The sequence below is a fragment of the Azolla caroliniana genome, unplaced genomic scaffold, assembly GCF_043228905.1.
Source record: "Azolla caroliniana isolate FFs.n. ecotype wild unplaced genomic scaffold, voAzoCaro1.0.p SCAF_8, whole genome shotgun sequence".
In the NCBI taxonomy this organism is placed as follows: Eukaryota; Viridiplantae; Streptophyta; class Polypodiopsida; order Salviniales; family Salviniaceae; genus Azolla; species Azolla caroliniana.
This window is the reverse complement of record NW_028230443.1, coordinates 15,737,877-15,755,050: the sequence shown is the minus strand read 5'-3', so window position 1 is coordinate 15,755,050 and position 17,174 is coordinate 15,737,877. Positions and strand designations below refer to the sequence as shown.

Sequence of the window (17,174 nt, the reverse complement as noted above, 5' to 3'; positions counted from 1 at the left end):
TCCATTTTCTTTGCGTTGGTTTGTCTTTGTTCTTGATTCCTACAGCGCTTTCTGTTCCCATTCAGGCTCCAGCTCCTCCTTCTCTTTTTCTTTCTCTGAGGATTAGGGTTAATATTGGAGCTTCTGTATGTTTTCTATTTTGATTCTACAGACACAGACAGAGAGAGAGAGAGAGAGATCTCACACAAAACCTCCTCTCTGCCTCATGGCTTTGTTGTGGGCGGTTTTGGGTTTGAACCAAAAGGCAGAAATAAACAAAACAAGGAAACAGAGTATGTATGTATGTATGTATGTATGTTATGTATGTATGTTATGTATGTATGTATGTATGTATGTTATGTATGTATGTATGTATGTATGTATGTATGTATGTAGTTTGACAATTGCTTTTTGCTTTTCCTTCATTCATTGATCTTGTTTAGAGAGAGAGAGAGAGAGAGAGAGAGAGAGACAGGAGGGGGTCTTTCACATGCTTCCTTCCTTCCTTCACCATCTCTCTCTCTCTCTCTCTCTATGCATATGTATACATACATATATGCTTTGTCGGTCGGTCTGTCTGTCTTGTCATACGAGTTTCCTGTCCATCTGTCGAATCTCTTATCTGTGTATCTATGTTGTAGGAGTCGTGCGCACGTGCATGCGCATGCATATACATATGCTCGTTGGACTGTCTGTCTGTCAATATGAATTTTCCGTCCATATGTCCACTCTCTATTTGTATCTATGTTGTAGTAAGTTTGTGTGTCTGTGTGTGTGTGAGACAGACTATTGTCTCCCTGTCATGGGTTCCTATCCGGTTCTGACAGCATTGTCCGTCGCTCAAATGTTTGTCCGTCTCGTTTTCTGCCCGCTACAAAACTACTTGCAAGAAATCTCGTTTCAAGTACATGCAACCTGTGTTATACCCGTGCTCCTCGCTTGCATTTACCAGAAAACACTTCCCGTCTCCATGCTCCAGGTTATGGGGGAGGAGGGGAGGTTGCCTAATTAAGTCTCACCTTCTTAAGGGATCGCCTCATTACAGACCATGCCCCGATGTTGCTTATATCTCATGTTAATGGTTCGATTCAGACTCCATCGATGGAATGGCATACAAACCCTTAGAAATGTCTCGCAATCCCAAAAAATCCATTCATGTTGCACAACAATGACCATTCTTAAATACAAATCGTCGTCTAGTGGCGAAGGTAGAAAAACTTTACCCTAGAAAGTAAGCACCAATTTTAGTGTGGGACGGTTGTTAACGCAAAGAAAATGTCTTTCATTATTTCCCTACTCCATCTGTGGTCAACACATTAGGAATCTTCCTAAAATAACAAATCTATGTAGATGCTATCTTTGTTGCTCTTCCATTCTGATTTATTGCCCCCCAAATAACTACATTCTCTTTCCTCCCAACATTTGATCTTTCCAAGATTCCATGATGCATGTGTACAATATGCATGCTCCCAATTATGAAGCACCAAGTTGTGTGAGAAATATATTGTCTTTCCATAGGGTTTCGCAAAAATATCATGAGCTTTTTTAATTTCTTTTCTATTATTCTTTCAACATTCGGCTAATCTCTTGGAAGTGTCGCCATATACAACAACCCACTAGCTCAAGGACACTTTCTCCCACTCGCCTTTAAAAGTTTGAAGCAATGACATGTCACCATTTCATGATGCTTTTGAAGCCATCTTTACTCAAATTTTCACTTTTACATTTAAAGAACACCTATACAAGTTTCTTTCTATCATTCTTGAAATTTACCTTAACTTATTCCATTGTAGATTTAGATCATAAGCAAACAATATTTAGTCTTGAGTTAATGAGAGGGGAAAACATTTATATTTTATAAATGCGTGTATTTTGATGAATTTGTTCTCCTCCAATATTTCCAAACTTCAATATTTGATTGAGACTCCTCAAGGCTTTCTGTTCTTTGAGTGCTTTCACAGACTTGCCTTCCTTTACTTCGTCCGAACCTTCAAAAATCCATTGATATGACACTTTGTTACAGGTTTCCTTGAATCTATCTAGTAGTTTGCAAATTTTGGTTGATTGCATAGCTTGTGAGTGGAATGTATAATATATTGATAACTTGTCTCTATGAATTCATCTAGTTCCAATGAGAATATCTCCTCCTAACCCATCCCAACATCTTGCCTTGCTATCTACTTGGAATACATGCAAGATGGTTTGCCTTTAATTGCCAAAAGTTGCCACCACATTAAACTCTATCGATATGACTTTACCATGCTCTTGTCAATTTGTGGTGTTCTAGCATAAGAATTAATTGTATAGGTCTATGAGTATAACTTGCTAATGTGGTGATAATGTTGTATATCTTTGGTGAGATACATGAAGTTAAATCGAATTGGACCTAACCATCTAGTAGAAACCAAAATTTCTACTAGTAAACATCAAGGGTAAACTTTCCCATATTTTGTGACATAGTTTCTAACTAAACCCAATTTGGGGCATGTTGAGAGCTTTTGATATTAAAATTTCAACTTCTAAGTTAAAGTATACTCCATATTTATCAACTAAGATTTGGAATAAATGTGATCAAGAAGCACATTAAGCACCAAAATATTCTTTTTTGTTGCATGTTGCCTCTAAACCTAGTTCTATTGCACAATAAAACTTGTCAAAGGACTATTTTATGTTCAATGAGTGAAATAAAAAGAAAAAAACTATCATAGTTTAGTGACAAACCTATCATGGTCACGAGTTCTATACTGGATTGTGCTTGACATTGCATGATAGAACCCATCGAGGAATTATTTACCTTGTGATAGTGATCAAACATTTAGCAATAATATTTTGCCTGGATTATTCAAATAGTTTTGCATAATGACTACGATTAGTATTTTGTATCTCCCGAAATATATGCTTAGTGCATATGTTAATGCCAAATTAACCAAGAATATTATTTCCCACTTTTAAAACACAATTGAGTTGAAAGAGAAGAATTATCATTTTGTTCATAGTTTAATATCTTTGTAGTTAAGTATCACTTGGCATTATTTTTGTCGTTCTTTAACGGACAACAACTCTAGTGTCACTATGGTTATAGAAGACTTAGGCTTGAGGCTCGCCTATACTTCTTACAATGTAGAGATTGATAAACCACACTAAGATATAAATACAATAACTAGTTCAAAGGAAGGAGTTCGATGATATTGTTGATATACAATAAAGGGTAATTTCCAACCCAAATTGATTCATTTTTTTAATACATGATTTAATTGATATATAATAATGGGGGTTTATTTAACATTACAATGTAACCAACCCAGCAACGGAATAATTCTGGCCAGAAATTGTTAAAAGCTTTATGTTATGTTCAATGTCTTCCCTACATCTTTAAATTCCTGCACCAGACAACTTGTTTCAGTTAGCCCACCCACCAACTGATATTTAATTATCAGCTCACAAAGATTTTAAAGAGCCTTGTACGAAGATGAACCCATATCTAGACATTATATATGAAAGAAATGCATGTCCCTAAGAATGTGGCCATACCCCAAGACAGCATATGTTACATATAACACGTATTGCATCCATTCTGCTGCTTATTCTTAAGTCTTTTATAAATGAGTTTTGATTTTAATTATCAAGGGCATTCAATACAAACCATTTCCATCAAAGTAAGTGTTCTTAATACCCGTTCCTTTTTACGCGTATCTTTGAAGAACTGCGATTGCATGTCCCTCAAGATAAGGTTGACTGTTCATTTCTGTTAACCTGCAAAAAGATCACATTTCATTTGGTTTCAGTAAGTTTAATATGCATAACACACAGACATAAACAGCATCGGGAAGTTTCATGATTTTAAGGATGAAGTTTGAACATCTCTAATGTTAAATCTAAAATAGTTTTAAACATGGTAATCTTTCGTATGCATGTTGCTGTATAGTTGACATGTAGTTCTCTATGGTGTTTCTTTGAGGATATGAGCCATACTTATTTTGTACTTCCATTATTATAGCATTTTGCCAAACTTGTGGAAATTAAACTGCAGAAGGCATATATTTATAAAACAATGCAAACCACATCACACCTGCTAATGGTCCTTTCTTTGGCAAAACCAAGTTCATTGTCAACACAAAGATCTGCATCATCATGACGCCTTGCTCTCGAATCAAAGTTGAGCTTGGGTGCATCCGCAACAGTGACACAACGTTCAAAAAGAACTATAGGCTCAGCCTCTGCAGAGCAAAGTAACCTTCCCTTGTTCTCATACATTACCTGGCAATTATAAATCAGGACATCCACATCACTAAGAAACTGCACATGCGTTCATTTCTTTGTAAAAAAAAGATAGGGTTCCCTATGGGTTTTTGGATTCGTCTAACAATAACTATATGCATGCTATGCTCAATTCTTATATTGACAAATTTAGCACGCATAAACATAGAAACGGTGTAAACAAACCTGAAAAGAAGTTTCAAATAAGAAGCTATAGAACATTCAAGAAGTAAAATTGCTGCTGTAACATGTCATTATAGAAATTTCAAGAAAAAAAAACTTACATCAATGAGTGTTACAAACCGATATGCTGCAACCCGATTATGAGATCCAAAGACAGGTATACCTTCTAGTGCTAAAGTATGGAAATTGTCTGCATAGACATAACTGCATGTATTAACCTCACAAACAAAGAGCAAGACAAAATTTTACTCTTAGGCCAGGACTAATGACCGGGTAAACAACGCTGATTACTGATCTTGTGAAATGCAATTCAAGAGGGAATATGAATGACTACACTCTTTGCATAAATATGATGGAGATGATCATAAAGAGTCTAGTGCTTACTGAAAAGTCCAATATAATCTGCTGCACCTAGAGGCATCTCGCATAGTTCATGAAATTGGAAGTATGCACAGCCATTTGCAGCAAAGGGAACCTAAAATGACAAAGAGAAGATAAGTGGCTCATCAAAGTCTTTCATAGTTGAAAATGGCCAAGACAACAGGAGTGCAATAATAAAATGCTTAGTGATAGATTGTGTACGTATATATATCAACAATTAGATGTCTGGTCTCCAGAAAACCCACCTGAAGCTTTCGCCCCATTACAACCTCTACTGATGTTGGCTTCGCAAGGTTACCATCAGTTATCAACTGGAACTTATCCCTGAGTAACTGAGAAGATCCTTGCCCAAAAAAGTAGAAACCTTCTTCAAACTATCAGCATCATATACGAGTGTCAGATTGGTAAGGTTCGAGGATTCTTCTTGCATTCATTAACTAAAAAGACACATTATTATAAGCATATGTGTGAACTAATGGAGTCAATGACGCCAGATATTGACCAATCAATTAATGGCCGTGGTTTATACATAGACTTAGGCCAGCTAGCGCATCATGTACCATGCATAGGTATTCCCTAAGTCTAAAGCCATGGGACAGTCCACAAACACACGATCGATCAATCTTTGAACTTATTGACTCCTTATTGTTAAACATAAGCTCCGAATAATGCACGTACGCAAGAACTTACCGCATTCAGTTTTCTGTAATCAATGGAAGAACCAATGGCATGTACAACACAACGTTCCTACAATAGTAAGAGCGAAAGAGTTTCATAACTTGTATTATTCACAAACGAAGATGTTTTCCACGGTAAGAGAAGGTTAGACCTATACCTTTAGCAAAGCAATGAATGGTAAAAACAAGTCTCTCTGAAGGCCACCTTCATACAACTTATCAGGCGGCCTGTTTGAAGTTGTAACCAGAACCTGAACCACGAAAATACAAGAAAACATTCTAATGTGCTGAAATGTTTTCTTCATTAACTGAATATCAACTAAGAAGATTCCTTACAGTGCCTTTCCTGAACAAATACCCAAATAATCTGTTCAAGATGAGGGCGTCTGCAACATCTGTTACCTGTGACACAACAAGGCAATATGCATATCTTTGGAAATAAACTTAAAACATATGGCTTCGTTGTATTCAGGGTATTCCAGCAATCCTCAGTAAAACACTATGCATAAAAGATGCTGCCTGCATGCTTTTAATACATCAAAGTTTGGCACTAAGACTTTCTTTGTGTTGTTTCATAATATGCAAAGCATTAAACAATCAAGAGGAGCCAAGTGAAGGTAGATAAAAAAGTATCCTCAGAGAAATATGAATTCTTCATTAATAAACTTTTGCCTATGAAGGCTAGGGACGTTTTCAATAATGGTTAGACCAGCTTTACATTTTCTTCATAACAAAAGGTATATACTATAAACTATCACGCTTATTCAATATCATATTTACCCAATCATTTGTGATTATGCAGGGTAGCTAATAACTTCAAGCCTAGCAAATAGATCAGAACCGTATGTCCTACAAGAGCAACTTTGATAAATTACCTCCAGGAAAACATACCATAAACTCATCCAAGCATAGTAGGACAGATTCTTTCGCAAGTTCCTCTGCTACAACTTCTAATGGATCTTCCATTACCCTCTGTTTCTGAAATATTGTAGAGAGAGATATGTGACTTCCTCACTTAATGAGATAAATGGAAAGATGATGAAAGAACAAGGATTCTCTTACTTGTAGGCGACTATGCACATTCAGCATAAAATCATGAAAATGTGTCCTCCTTTTTCTCCATGTTTCAGGTCTGCCATGCAATGGATTAGGTGGACGACAAGGGTACATACCCCAACTAAACTAAAAGAGATTGTCTACTTATTTCCTTACAGCTCTTCATAAAAAAGGTCCATCAGCATGGTTTTTCCAGTTCCAACTCCACCATACAGATAAAGTCCACGAACAGATGGCCCCAATGAGCTTTGATGTCCAGATATAAAGCTCTTCCAGAACCAGCTCCGTTGCCTGTTTCAAGAAAATACATGCCTGCCACTTGTATGCTAAAGAACATAGAGTCTTATATTATTTCATTGAGCAAGAAATTCTTAGATGCAATTTCCTGTCAGACAATAACTGATCTCTAGTAAATCTATGGCTTCATGCTAGATTTAGTTGTTTTATGGTAGTTTCTTTGATATGCTCACGTTTTACTGTTAAAATTAATACACACCAGAAGTCAATATTATTACCAAAAGCATAAGAAAAGACAAGTGCAATAACAATCCTGTATGCAGATATAGCGGGGTACCTGTGCCAGCAAGTTGGTGCCTTTGTGGACATAAATATACACATACATATGTATATAACTCTATGCATGCAAACACACACACACACACATAGAGAGAGAGAGAGAAATAGATAGCTGTAAGTAATTTATATAAATGGAAGTGAGCATTTAGTATGCACATGTGGACTAGTCTGCTACATCCCGAAAATTCCAGTCATCAAAATGATTCCACCTCAGAGGTGATAGCAACCTTGATGAGCATCACTAGTCTCCCACTGATGTTATATATTCACACAGATCTCTATCCTCCTTTGTATACCCTTAGGTCTAGGATCTCTATATCTATATCCATTATTGAAATTGGCATGTCAAAATTCCAGAGGGCAGTAAAACACCAAAGAGAGAAATTTAGCTCAAATTTCAATGAGGAATCTTGTATAAATGAAGAACAGCTCCTTGAGAGTTTGGACACACTGTCACTTAATTTCAAATCAAGAAGCCAGATTGCTCATGCACAAGGAAGTTGACACCCCTTTCAGCATTTCTTTACTGATAATTAATAGAAGAGGATATAATACGATGGAGCCCAAACCCTAAAAACATAGCCAGCATTTCAAGCCTATTTTAGCAACTAAAACCTGCATGGAGCTTCCGAGGTATTCTCCACTCAACATAGTAGGAAATAGAGAATTCCACTATAATACCTGCAGATTTCCCCACTCTCAAATGTGACTCACCATCAGTTTTGAAGCTGAATTTTGAGTTCTTTATCAAAAATGGTTTGTCCTATCATGCTGCAGAGCATCACCTCTTTAAAAACATATGTTAGCCCACTCACATATAGCTTTAGGTGACTTTAAAAGCAACTAACCTAACCTATATTGACTAAATACGGCCTGAGCTAAAGTGGCTTAAGGCACAAAATTTTCATAAACCTATGCACCGATCGGCCTTGGCTCCTCAGGTTTAGGAATCATTTAATCTCGTCAGTTCCACAATGGCAATCAAATAACTCCTTGCCTGATTTCAAGCAATCCGGAAGAGGAAGTAAAAATCTAAAATTTATATATATAAGTTCATTATAAGAACATGCCATAGAAGAGGAATAAAAATAACACTTTGTCTTGACAAAACTCCTTCCACTTTTGAGGCATGTTATTCTCTCCAGTAATAATGCTTCTACCTCATACAGTGTCTCTGAATGCTTTTGTTCAGCTGTAGGGTTCTTTTTTCTTTAGCTTATATCTAACAATTTAAACATTAGATGATGGTTGTAACTTTTGTTTCATAGGTCATCTTGGTCAAATGCAGATGTTCATATGACATTTTATTTTACTTCTCTCAGGTTGATCATTGCCCTTCCCTTTTCTTTGTCTTATTTGATGCCCATGTTCACATTGTTTCTCAGCCCCCTCAACACTTTCTAATATCTTCTCCTTGACCTGAACAAGTGATGCATGAGATACTAGAATTGGTACATTGCACCAAAGGGTTTGCAAAGAGGGATTCTCCTTATGAACTAACTATTTTTCTTAGCTAACGTGTACCAAGAAATCATATACCCTTGCTCCTAATACACCACTCAAACAACTATTCACATCAAAGTTTGGGCAATGAGCCCATGGAGGATTTCCTTTTTGTAAACATTGACGAGTTAGGAGATGGGACAGTAAGATTCAAGTTAAGCACATGATGAATAAAAAATAAATGGATGAAATCCGGGGCAAATTCATGGGGTTCATGAGCATACTCAAGCAGCCAAGGCATAGACTGTAAAATTAAAACAAGGAAACTGTATCAACCATCAAAATTTACGATGACAGAGATGCTGCATATCTCCCAGTGAATTCCTGAAGATAGGGATGGATGTAAAATTATAGCTCAGCAAGAAAACAGTAAATAAATATTAAATGACAAGGCTCCAATAAAGTCTTCCTATCATTGATCCTTGAGACCCATACTGGATTGCCAAGAAAGGGAAACGTGTTATTATAATGTATAGCACCAAGGTGGATAAGAGCTGAGTTCCCTGAAAAGATAAGGGTACCAAATTTTTGATAATTGGCAAACTCACGCACCTACAATGACGAAAAATATTGATGAGCTTGCTAAAGCTTCTGCAGCTGGATAATGGGCAGTTTACCGTGATGGAAGAGAAGTCATTTAAAACTTTCATAAGCCTAAACTTACTTGAATACCATATGCACTAGATGCATCTAAGTTTTCTTCGTTAACATTTAAATCAAACTATAAATATGATTGTTCAATATCATAAGAATTCACCTGCTCTCAACAGCATGAGATGAACCATCAAGACTCATGGATGTAGCATTCTCAACAAGTTGATCATAGATAGACTGGAGAGCTCTTAATGATTCCACCTATAATGCAATCCACAAAAAAATCAAATGACTTAACTGATCTCCATTCAAAGAAAAAAGCAAAAGTCATTATTCTAATCCATTCTAAATCACTCTTCTCTCAACCTTTATTACTCAAAAGAAAAACAAATCCATCAATTCATCTGTCGTAAAATCACAATGATTATTATTCAATTATAAACATCTCATCTTTTAACTATTACTGGAAAAACCTTTTAACTCGTCTTCACTGAAAAGTAATGATTGCTATGAAACCTAACCATCTTATCTCTCACCCATTACTAAAATACCCAACTAATGTAACTCATCCACACTTAAATGCAGCTTAACTGTATCTCTATTAAAAAAAGTCATGATTCCAGGTATGTCCAGCCACGATTCCTATCCATTGCGCATTACTCAAATTTACCTGGTTTTGATCTCCAGCCATAAGGTTGCCAGACACAACCTTTCGTTCGTATTGAAAGAGAGGGCCAGGTGGATGATCTCCCCCATCTGCAGGGATGTACACCCTCTGCTCACTCACAAGAGCTGGACGAGATCCTATTATGCCACCAGAATTGATGATGTCTTAATAAGATGGAAAGACAGACCATGAAAGAAAATCAAAACTATGTACATGTAGGAGTAGATATGTGTGTGTATGATATGTGTGTGACGACAAAATGGGAAGATATGTGTGTGTGTGTCAAAGATTATTGGAAGATGTACATATATATGCATATTATGTGTGCGTGTATGTATTTATGAAAAGAATATCCATGTGTAAGTGTATATATAATGACCTGAGCTGATGAAGCGATGGATTTTTGGAGAGCAGGGATCAAAGAGTCTGGTGTGGGTTGTGTGAGGGGGAGGGGGGGGGGAGAGGTATGGGTGTTGATGATCTGTGGCGACGCCGGAAGGTGTGAAGAAGAATTTACATCGGCAGGAGGAGGTGAGAACATGATGGCGAGCTCTTCTCATGGTCAACACGATCAAAGAATACTATAAAAACAATGGCGGAGACAGACAGGCAGACAGAGAACGCAGAGAAAGCAGAGATCCTCTTGACAGGGGAGGAGAGAGAAAGAGAGAAAGAGAATGAGAGAGAGAGAGAGAGAGAGAGAATATGTATGTATGTATTGATATTGTGGAGAGTGGGAATCGAACCCAAGACCTCTCTCTCTCTCTCTCTCTCTCTCTCTCTCTCTCTCTCTCTCTCTTTATTTTTATTTTATTTTAGCTTAAGTTCTTTTTTTATTTTTTTATTTTTTTTTATCATTGGGGTAAACACCCAATTTTGTTGTAAAACCAATTGTCTCACGGGCCAATTTTTGGCCTTCGAAGACGTTAATATATCTTTCTCTTCTTTCTCGTTCATATTTTGGATCATATATGCGTTTAATAGACTCAGTAGTCAGAGTGCTCACTTGTGTGCAAACAATTATGAACAACCAAACTCTTCTCATACGATTCCGAATGTCCGACCAAAACTCTAGAACTCAAGACCCCTGACTCTGGAAAAAGAGGTAGTGCATGATTGGAAGTGCAAGGAATATGATGGGCAAAGGAGGTAGGCAATTTGTTGGTGTTTGAGGGTATGGGTGGAAAAAGATATTTGTAGAGGCAAAATATGGGAATGAGTGTGATGCGTTTCTCTTGTAAGAGCTTTATGAACCATATGAAGAGTGAGGGGTTATTGGCATAAAAGTGATAGACAATGAAGTACGACGTAAGGAGTTAAGCGACGAAGGTGTTGACCAAGTTTTGCACAAAGGTGGACACGTCTAATATCAATCATGTCAAAGGGGTACTTAAACACAAAATCAAAGTATGATCCCGTGATTTAGGTCAAAGTCCAAGCCCCAACGAGGAGGGTCGCATTTATGATAACGGGTCGGGTGCCTTGAAGGTATGATCACTAAGGAGGATTGGAGTTGCATATGGGTTATCCAAGAGGTTATCGAGCCACCCACCTTGTCCAACTTAGGGTGAAGAACGTGTTGTACATTGAAGTGGTCAATTAAGCGTTGATGGAGCTTGGTAGAGTTGAAGCACGTGAAGACATTGTGAGTCGATGCTTCCTAAATAATGATGAGGATGGGGGAGGAGTTGCTAAACCATGAGTAGTGTGATGGGGTGTGTGAATGAGTTGCATTAATGAGTTGGGTCCCTCATATTTGAGTGAGATGAAGTGTGCCTCGTGTAGTTATATTAGATTAGCCATTTTAGTGTCCATGGAAATGCCAATATCACAATCCATGGAACCTATGTACACAAGTTTGCTTGATGGATGTCTCCTTCTTAACGAGGGATGATTATACTTCAAAGCACAAAGTCACATGCTTGGCTTCATTGAATTAAAATTGGATATATTTGATCAACTTCAAGGGAAATACATTCATGACAGCTTTGTCAAAAGATACTACATGAGAACTAAATCTAGTAAAGATTCCACTAAAATCACCAATACCCTTGAAGACAACGTCACATTTCTAATGGTCAACTCGATTGCAATGGAGAGGTTTGTGTTCCAAATCTCCCTCAAGTAAAGAAAAAAATTTAATCAAGCACTTTGGAATACATCAAACATTTGCTCTAAACTCTACAAATTTTTGTGGCCTAAATTATGAATGCATGCAAAACTATGTAATAGAATGTTTGCAATGTTAGGTGAATAAGGTTAAGTGACATGAAGTTTTCTAGTCTTTTGCATCCCTTGGATATTCCTAAAAATAAATGGGAAAGTATATCTATATATTTTATTGCTAACTTGCTTCGAACACAAAGAGGTCGTGACTGTATGTAGGTTATTGTTGATTGACTAACAAAACTAGCCAAGTTCATGCAAACTAAAACTATGGTAACAACTCATGAATTGTTTTACCAATTGTTGGTAATTATTTCAATTTTATGGTTATCAATGGATGTAGTCGGTGATAGAGATTCAAAGTTTATGGTAGATTTTTAGATCTTCATCTTTAAGAAGTTGGAAAATACTTTGAGTAAGAGTTCCTTAGATCAATCTCAATTTGATGGTCAAAGTAAACAAGTCAATCAAATTATTGTGGATATGCTTCGAGCTTATGTGGCGAAGAAGCCTACAAAATGGAAACAGTACCTCCTTTTATTAGAGTTTGTTTATAAAAGCTCTAAATGTACTAAATGTTGATGTACATGGTTATTAGTTGTGAGTGAGAATATGTAAATAATAATAATCTTAGAAAATTGCAAAAAAAATAAACACATATTGCATGAGATAACATTAAGATTGCTCAAGATAGAACACATTTTTATGCCAATCATAGTAGGCATCCTCATGTCCATAACCCTGGTGAATAAAGTCTTCTTGCTTATACCTCTTAATTCCAAAACTTTATCTACACGTAAGTGTTTTACATTAACTTCAATATATCATGGACCTTTGACAATTTAAAAGTGCATTCGTTCATCAGGCTATTAGTCCGATCCTCTTGATGGTCTCGATGTTTATCTTGTTTTCCATGTTAGTCACCTCAAAAAACTTTTGGGTTCCAACGACAAAACAGTAACCATAAAAAAATGGTAACTCATGAGGATTTGTCTTTTTAAACCTCATTTACTGGAAAAAAAATCGTTTCTCAAACTAAACTTTTGAGATGTAAACACATACGAGAATTCAAAACTAATGGTTGGATTGAACTGTACACATTGCCACTCGGGAGAAAGATCATGTGCATAAATCTAGCTTTCCTAATTTTGATTTGTCATTGCGAGAGTGCAATGCTTTTGAAACAAGAGCGTGTTATAAGCATAACCTCACAGATCAATTCTATAGATAATTTTAATGGGTTAAGGTAGGATAATTAGGAAACTGATAATCTTAAGATTTTGGACAAACCCATATAGACCTATGACACATGGGAACATGTGGTGGTTTGGGAGCCTTCAGTGTTGAGCTATATAAAAGAACTAGCTAACCCCTTCATTATGACATATTGAGATGTTGTTGAGACTCTATTGGTGATGCTTAGCTATCTTCTTTGGATCGTTTACTTAAGGTAATAGTTGGTGGTATGGGACATCAATGGTATTTTATGTTTGTCTCATGTCATTTGCTTGGGAGAGGTTGGTGTGGTTAACACCCTTAATCCTCATTCTCCATAAATCTCTTAATACTTGTTCATCCTTAGTTCGATCCATGATACCATTTACCGTAGACTCGCCACATTGAAACTCAAGGATATCACCCCAATATTCATCTTTAACTTAATATTTGTCACTATATGAAGAAGGGTTAACTATTGTAAAACTTTATTATTGATTGAATTTAATCATCCTCGAGTTTGTTGTGGTTACGCTCACTTTATTATTTTAACCTTTTATATTTTAACTCTTGACAAGTACATGGTGAGTGGGAGAATCAAATAATTAGACAGAAAAGTTATGATAAAGAAAAAATAACAACACAAAAAATAATTAAAAACTAATCAATTGCAAAAGATTTTTGGGTGTTAGTCGCACAACTATTTAGTTTAGCCCATCGTTCATCTCCTTTTGGTCAAACATGGCTATTCCTTTTAGTTAGTTTGTTTACTCACTTAGTCAATGCTTTAGGAAGTTATTGAAAGCTCAACAATAGCTTCAAGTGATGATCTTGGTTCTTGCCAACAATGCCAAATCGAATGTGTTGATTGTAGATTTGTTACACTAAACACACATCTTAATCTCATCCAAAGTTGTATGTATATAACAACTTGTCGTCTACCCTATTGTTGGCAAGAGGGGTAAGAGTGATCATTGATCCCTAAGCTACATGCCATCAAGTTAAATAATATCTCCTTGCTCTCTTAGTAAACTAACTTAATTAAAAAGTACATATACTTAAGGAAATAATTAAATGAAACTCTTAAACATGCTAAAATATAATGAAATATAATTAGAAAGTGAACATGCACACCACAATTAAGCAAGATTAATGTCAATAAAAGTTCTATGCAATGCTTAGAGTTAATCACTTAACATAATCAATGAGAGACGAGAGAAACTCTAATGTAGATCATGAAAAGCAAAGAAGAAGAAGTAAAATGCTCATCAGTTGGCTATTAATCTTCTATACATTTTAAGTGTCATGGCCTTTGTTTTTTGTCAACGGTTAACTAATCGTTAATTATTTCCGCTTTTGAAATCTTAAGAGTTTCCCCTAATGTTTAATGTGCTAAGTCTATTCTTGAGGATAAAGAACAGTGATGGCAGAGCGACGAGCGGCACCTAATTCAATGCACAAAGGGGGTTCTAGTGCAACTCCCCTCGATCCGCCTATCACCTCTCCCCATATTTCAAGTAGGTTCGTCTCACTCTCCTTGTCAGATTAAGATAGGAATTTAATGTTGACAGAAATACATCGGCTAGAGGCGGTCTCTCTAGTGGCACATATGGAAGGATAAAGGCTGAGTATGTATGAATTGTGTCGTATGTTGTATGCGAACTTCCCAGAAGAAATTAACAATGTTGTGGACATCCAATTCATGGGCAAAGGATGTTACCAGTTGGAGTTTATTGATCCTTCTTTTGTTGCTCGTCGGTTGAAGACCAATAATACATCATTGAGGATGCTTGGATATTGTTTTACAAGTGGACTCATAATGTGGTTTGTAGATGATATCCTATAGAACAAAGAGGCACATATGGTCTTTACAACCATTTTCTCGGGATTGAAGAAAGAATGGCATCAAATGCTACCTCAGATAGGCTCTCTTCCTGGTGAAGTAATAGCTATTAAAGATGAGGCATCGATAGAGGATGATCATATATGAGGAGCACTAGCTCTGAGGATCTTGGCACCTAGGCATAACGTTGTCATGAAGATTTTCGGCGATAATGTGAAAATTGTGAGGAACATACAAAATCGAGGGTGGTTCTTCTCACAAGATATGAAACAATAATAGTAAAGATACTATTTTAAATAAGTTTAATATCTTGGTACGAAAAGATGGAGGTTTTCAAGAGCTTTCAAATGCACTTTTCTACATAAGAAACGGACAACTAAGTGTCAAGTTATGTGGGTATGAAGATTGCGAAGAAGAAGAGAAAAACAAAATTGTGAGGTATCCCACATAGACAGGACAAATAAGGATCCCAGAGTATATAAGCCGACCAATACCTCTTCATAATATATTTATGTGTTTGGAGCATAGAAAGGTTGAGTTATATGACTTGACGAATGGATGCAGCCAAGTCCATTTGTTTTGGACGGATCCAGACGGACGGACGACGACGGAATCGGCGGCCAGACGGCGATAGAACTGATGACCGGACAACGGCCGGATGGTGACAGTACCGGAACCGGTGATCGGACGACGATAGGACCGGGACTGGTACTAGTGACCGAACGACAACGAAACCGGCTTGGGATGCGGATCGGAAGGAACTGGATGAACTGGACGGGAAAATTTATCGCGACGTACGATGTCTTGAAGTTTTCTGATGTGAAACGAACAAAATAGTCTAGTTCATTGGAGGTCAAGTGAATGTGTAATATGCACTTAAACATTTGTAAAAACAAGACTAAAAAGCCTAGTAAAAACAAATTTGTATACAAAGGGGTGCAAGTAAGAATTTGAACATTGCACTTCCAAGTTGAAAGTCAATAGGCTTACCACTAAGCCAAGTCATATTTTCAAAAGTTTTACTTTGATCATTTTACATGTAAATTCTCATACATGAGAGCTTAGATGATGACATGGCAAACATGCATTGCATGCATTACGTGCATGTCTTGCACCCTCACATGCACCATATGCATGGGGGCATCTATAAAAGAGTGGAGGAATCAAGAAAGAGAAAACTAATGAATATTTGGGAAAAATAAGAAACTTGTAATCCTATTGTTGATGTATCTTCTCTCTTAAATCTAAAAGTTAAAAGTTCAATCTTTATCTTAATATCTCTCTTTCGTCATATCAATCTCTCTCAATCTAGCTTAAATACTTTCTCGCTAAAGTTAGTATAAACTTGGAATCCTTCCGGTCCAAGACCTTGGTGGTTCTGCCTCACGATCCGCACGTAGTGACGGATCTTCACGACAACGTATTACCACATGTCATGAAGACACCATCTTCTGTTTTGTTGCCGAATGTGCAGGAAAATAAGGAGTCGTTATCCTAGAGGATTTTGTATCAGGGGCTTCCAAATCAATGTTTTATATGCAAACATTTAGGGCATTTTGGGAAGGATTTTCCTCGTTGATCAGATGAGGCCCCTAAATTGACTTCTATGGTGCGGATAGAAGGTAGGGATATTTCTTCTCAAAATAATTCAAGGGAGGTGGATAAAGTTGTTGAAATGCAAATTCCATCATCCCAGAAGCAGGATCATGAAATCTTGACGCTGAAAGAAATTTCTTCTACGGTTTCCCCTACAAGACATCATAAGTTAGAGAATTTGTCTCTATGTACAACATCTATGCAGACGTTGGTATATTATAAGAAATAAAAATGTGGTATTTATTACACATGCTGATGAGCATGAGGGAACGGAAGAATAATGACGTAGTATCTATCCACATATGGACATCTACATGGATGAACATATGGACAACCAATCTTTTTATTTTTCCACTCTTAGTCTTTGAGCTCTCTTGTTGATCTATCATGGCTACAACCTTTATACTCATTTTCAGCATAATCCTTTCGTCATGTATTGTTGAGAACTCGACGTTCCTTATGTCTGATGCTCGGCCACAAC

At 36.7% G+C, this 17,174-nt stretch overlaps 1 protein-coding gene across 2 annotated transcripts; it reads right to left on the bottom strand.

The window, feature by feature from the left end:
• Window positions 1–2,938: 2,938 nt before the first annotated feature.
• LOC147861076 (uncharacterized) lies at window positions 2,939–10,470 on the bottom strand. Of its 2 annotated transcripts, XM_087323696.1 has the most exons (15): window positions 10,253–10,467; window positions 9,877–10,010; window positions 9,370–9,467; window positions 6,690–6,824; window positions 6,540–6,609; window positions 6,369–6,455; window positions 5,814–5,879; window positions 5,636–5,728; window positions 5,491–5,547; window positions 5,046–5,174; window positions 4,804–4,894; window positions 4,521–4,609; window positions 4,049–4,236; window positions 3,623–3,732; window positions 2,939–3,359 (listed from the first exon to the last, which is right to left on the bottom strand). In XM_087323696.1, exons 1-14 carry the CDS (start codon window positions 10,431–10,433, stop codon window positions 3,663–3,665), a joined length of 1,488 nt encoding a protein of 495 aa, XP_087179822.1. In that variant the 5' UTR covers window positions 10,434–10,467; the 3' UTR covers window positions 2,939–3,359; window positions 3,623–3,662. The 2 variants fall into 2 exon arrangements, with proteins under 2 accessions (XP_087179822.1, XP_087179823.1); XM_087323697.1 differs by lacking the exons at window positions 2,939–3,359; window positions 5,491–5,547 and having other exon boundaries at window positions 3,660–3,732; window positions 10,253–10,470.
• Window positions 10,471–17,174: the final 6,704 nt, after the last annotated feature.

Excerpts from the sequence above, each read along its gene's own strand:
- LOC147861076 (XM_087323696.1), bottom strand. The coding sequence starts at position 10,433 with ATGAGAAGAGCTCGCCATCATGTTCTCACCTCCTCCTGCCGATGTAAA. Across the intron at positions 5,729-5,813 it reads ATTTGTTCAGGAAAGGCACT|GTTCTGGTTACAACTTCAAA; the intron begins GTAAGGAATCTT and ends TTCGTGGTTCAG. Across the intron at positions 4,237-4,520 it reads GGTTTGTAACACTCATTGAT|GTAATGTATGAGAACAAGGG; the intron begins GTAAGTTTTTTT and ends TATAATTGCCAG.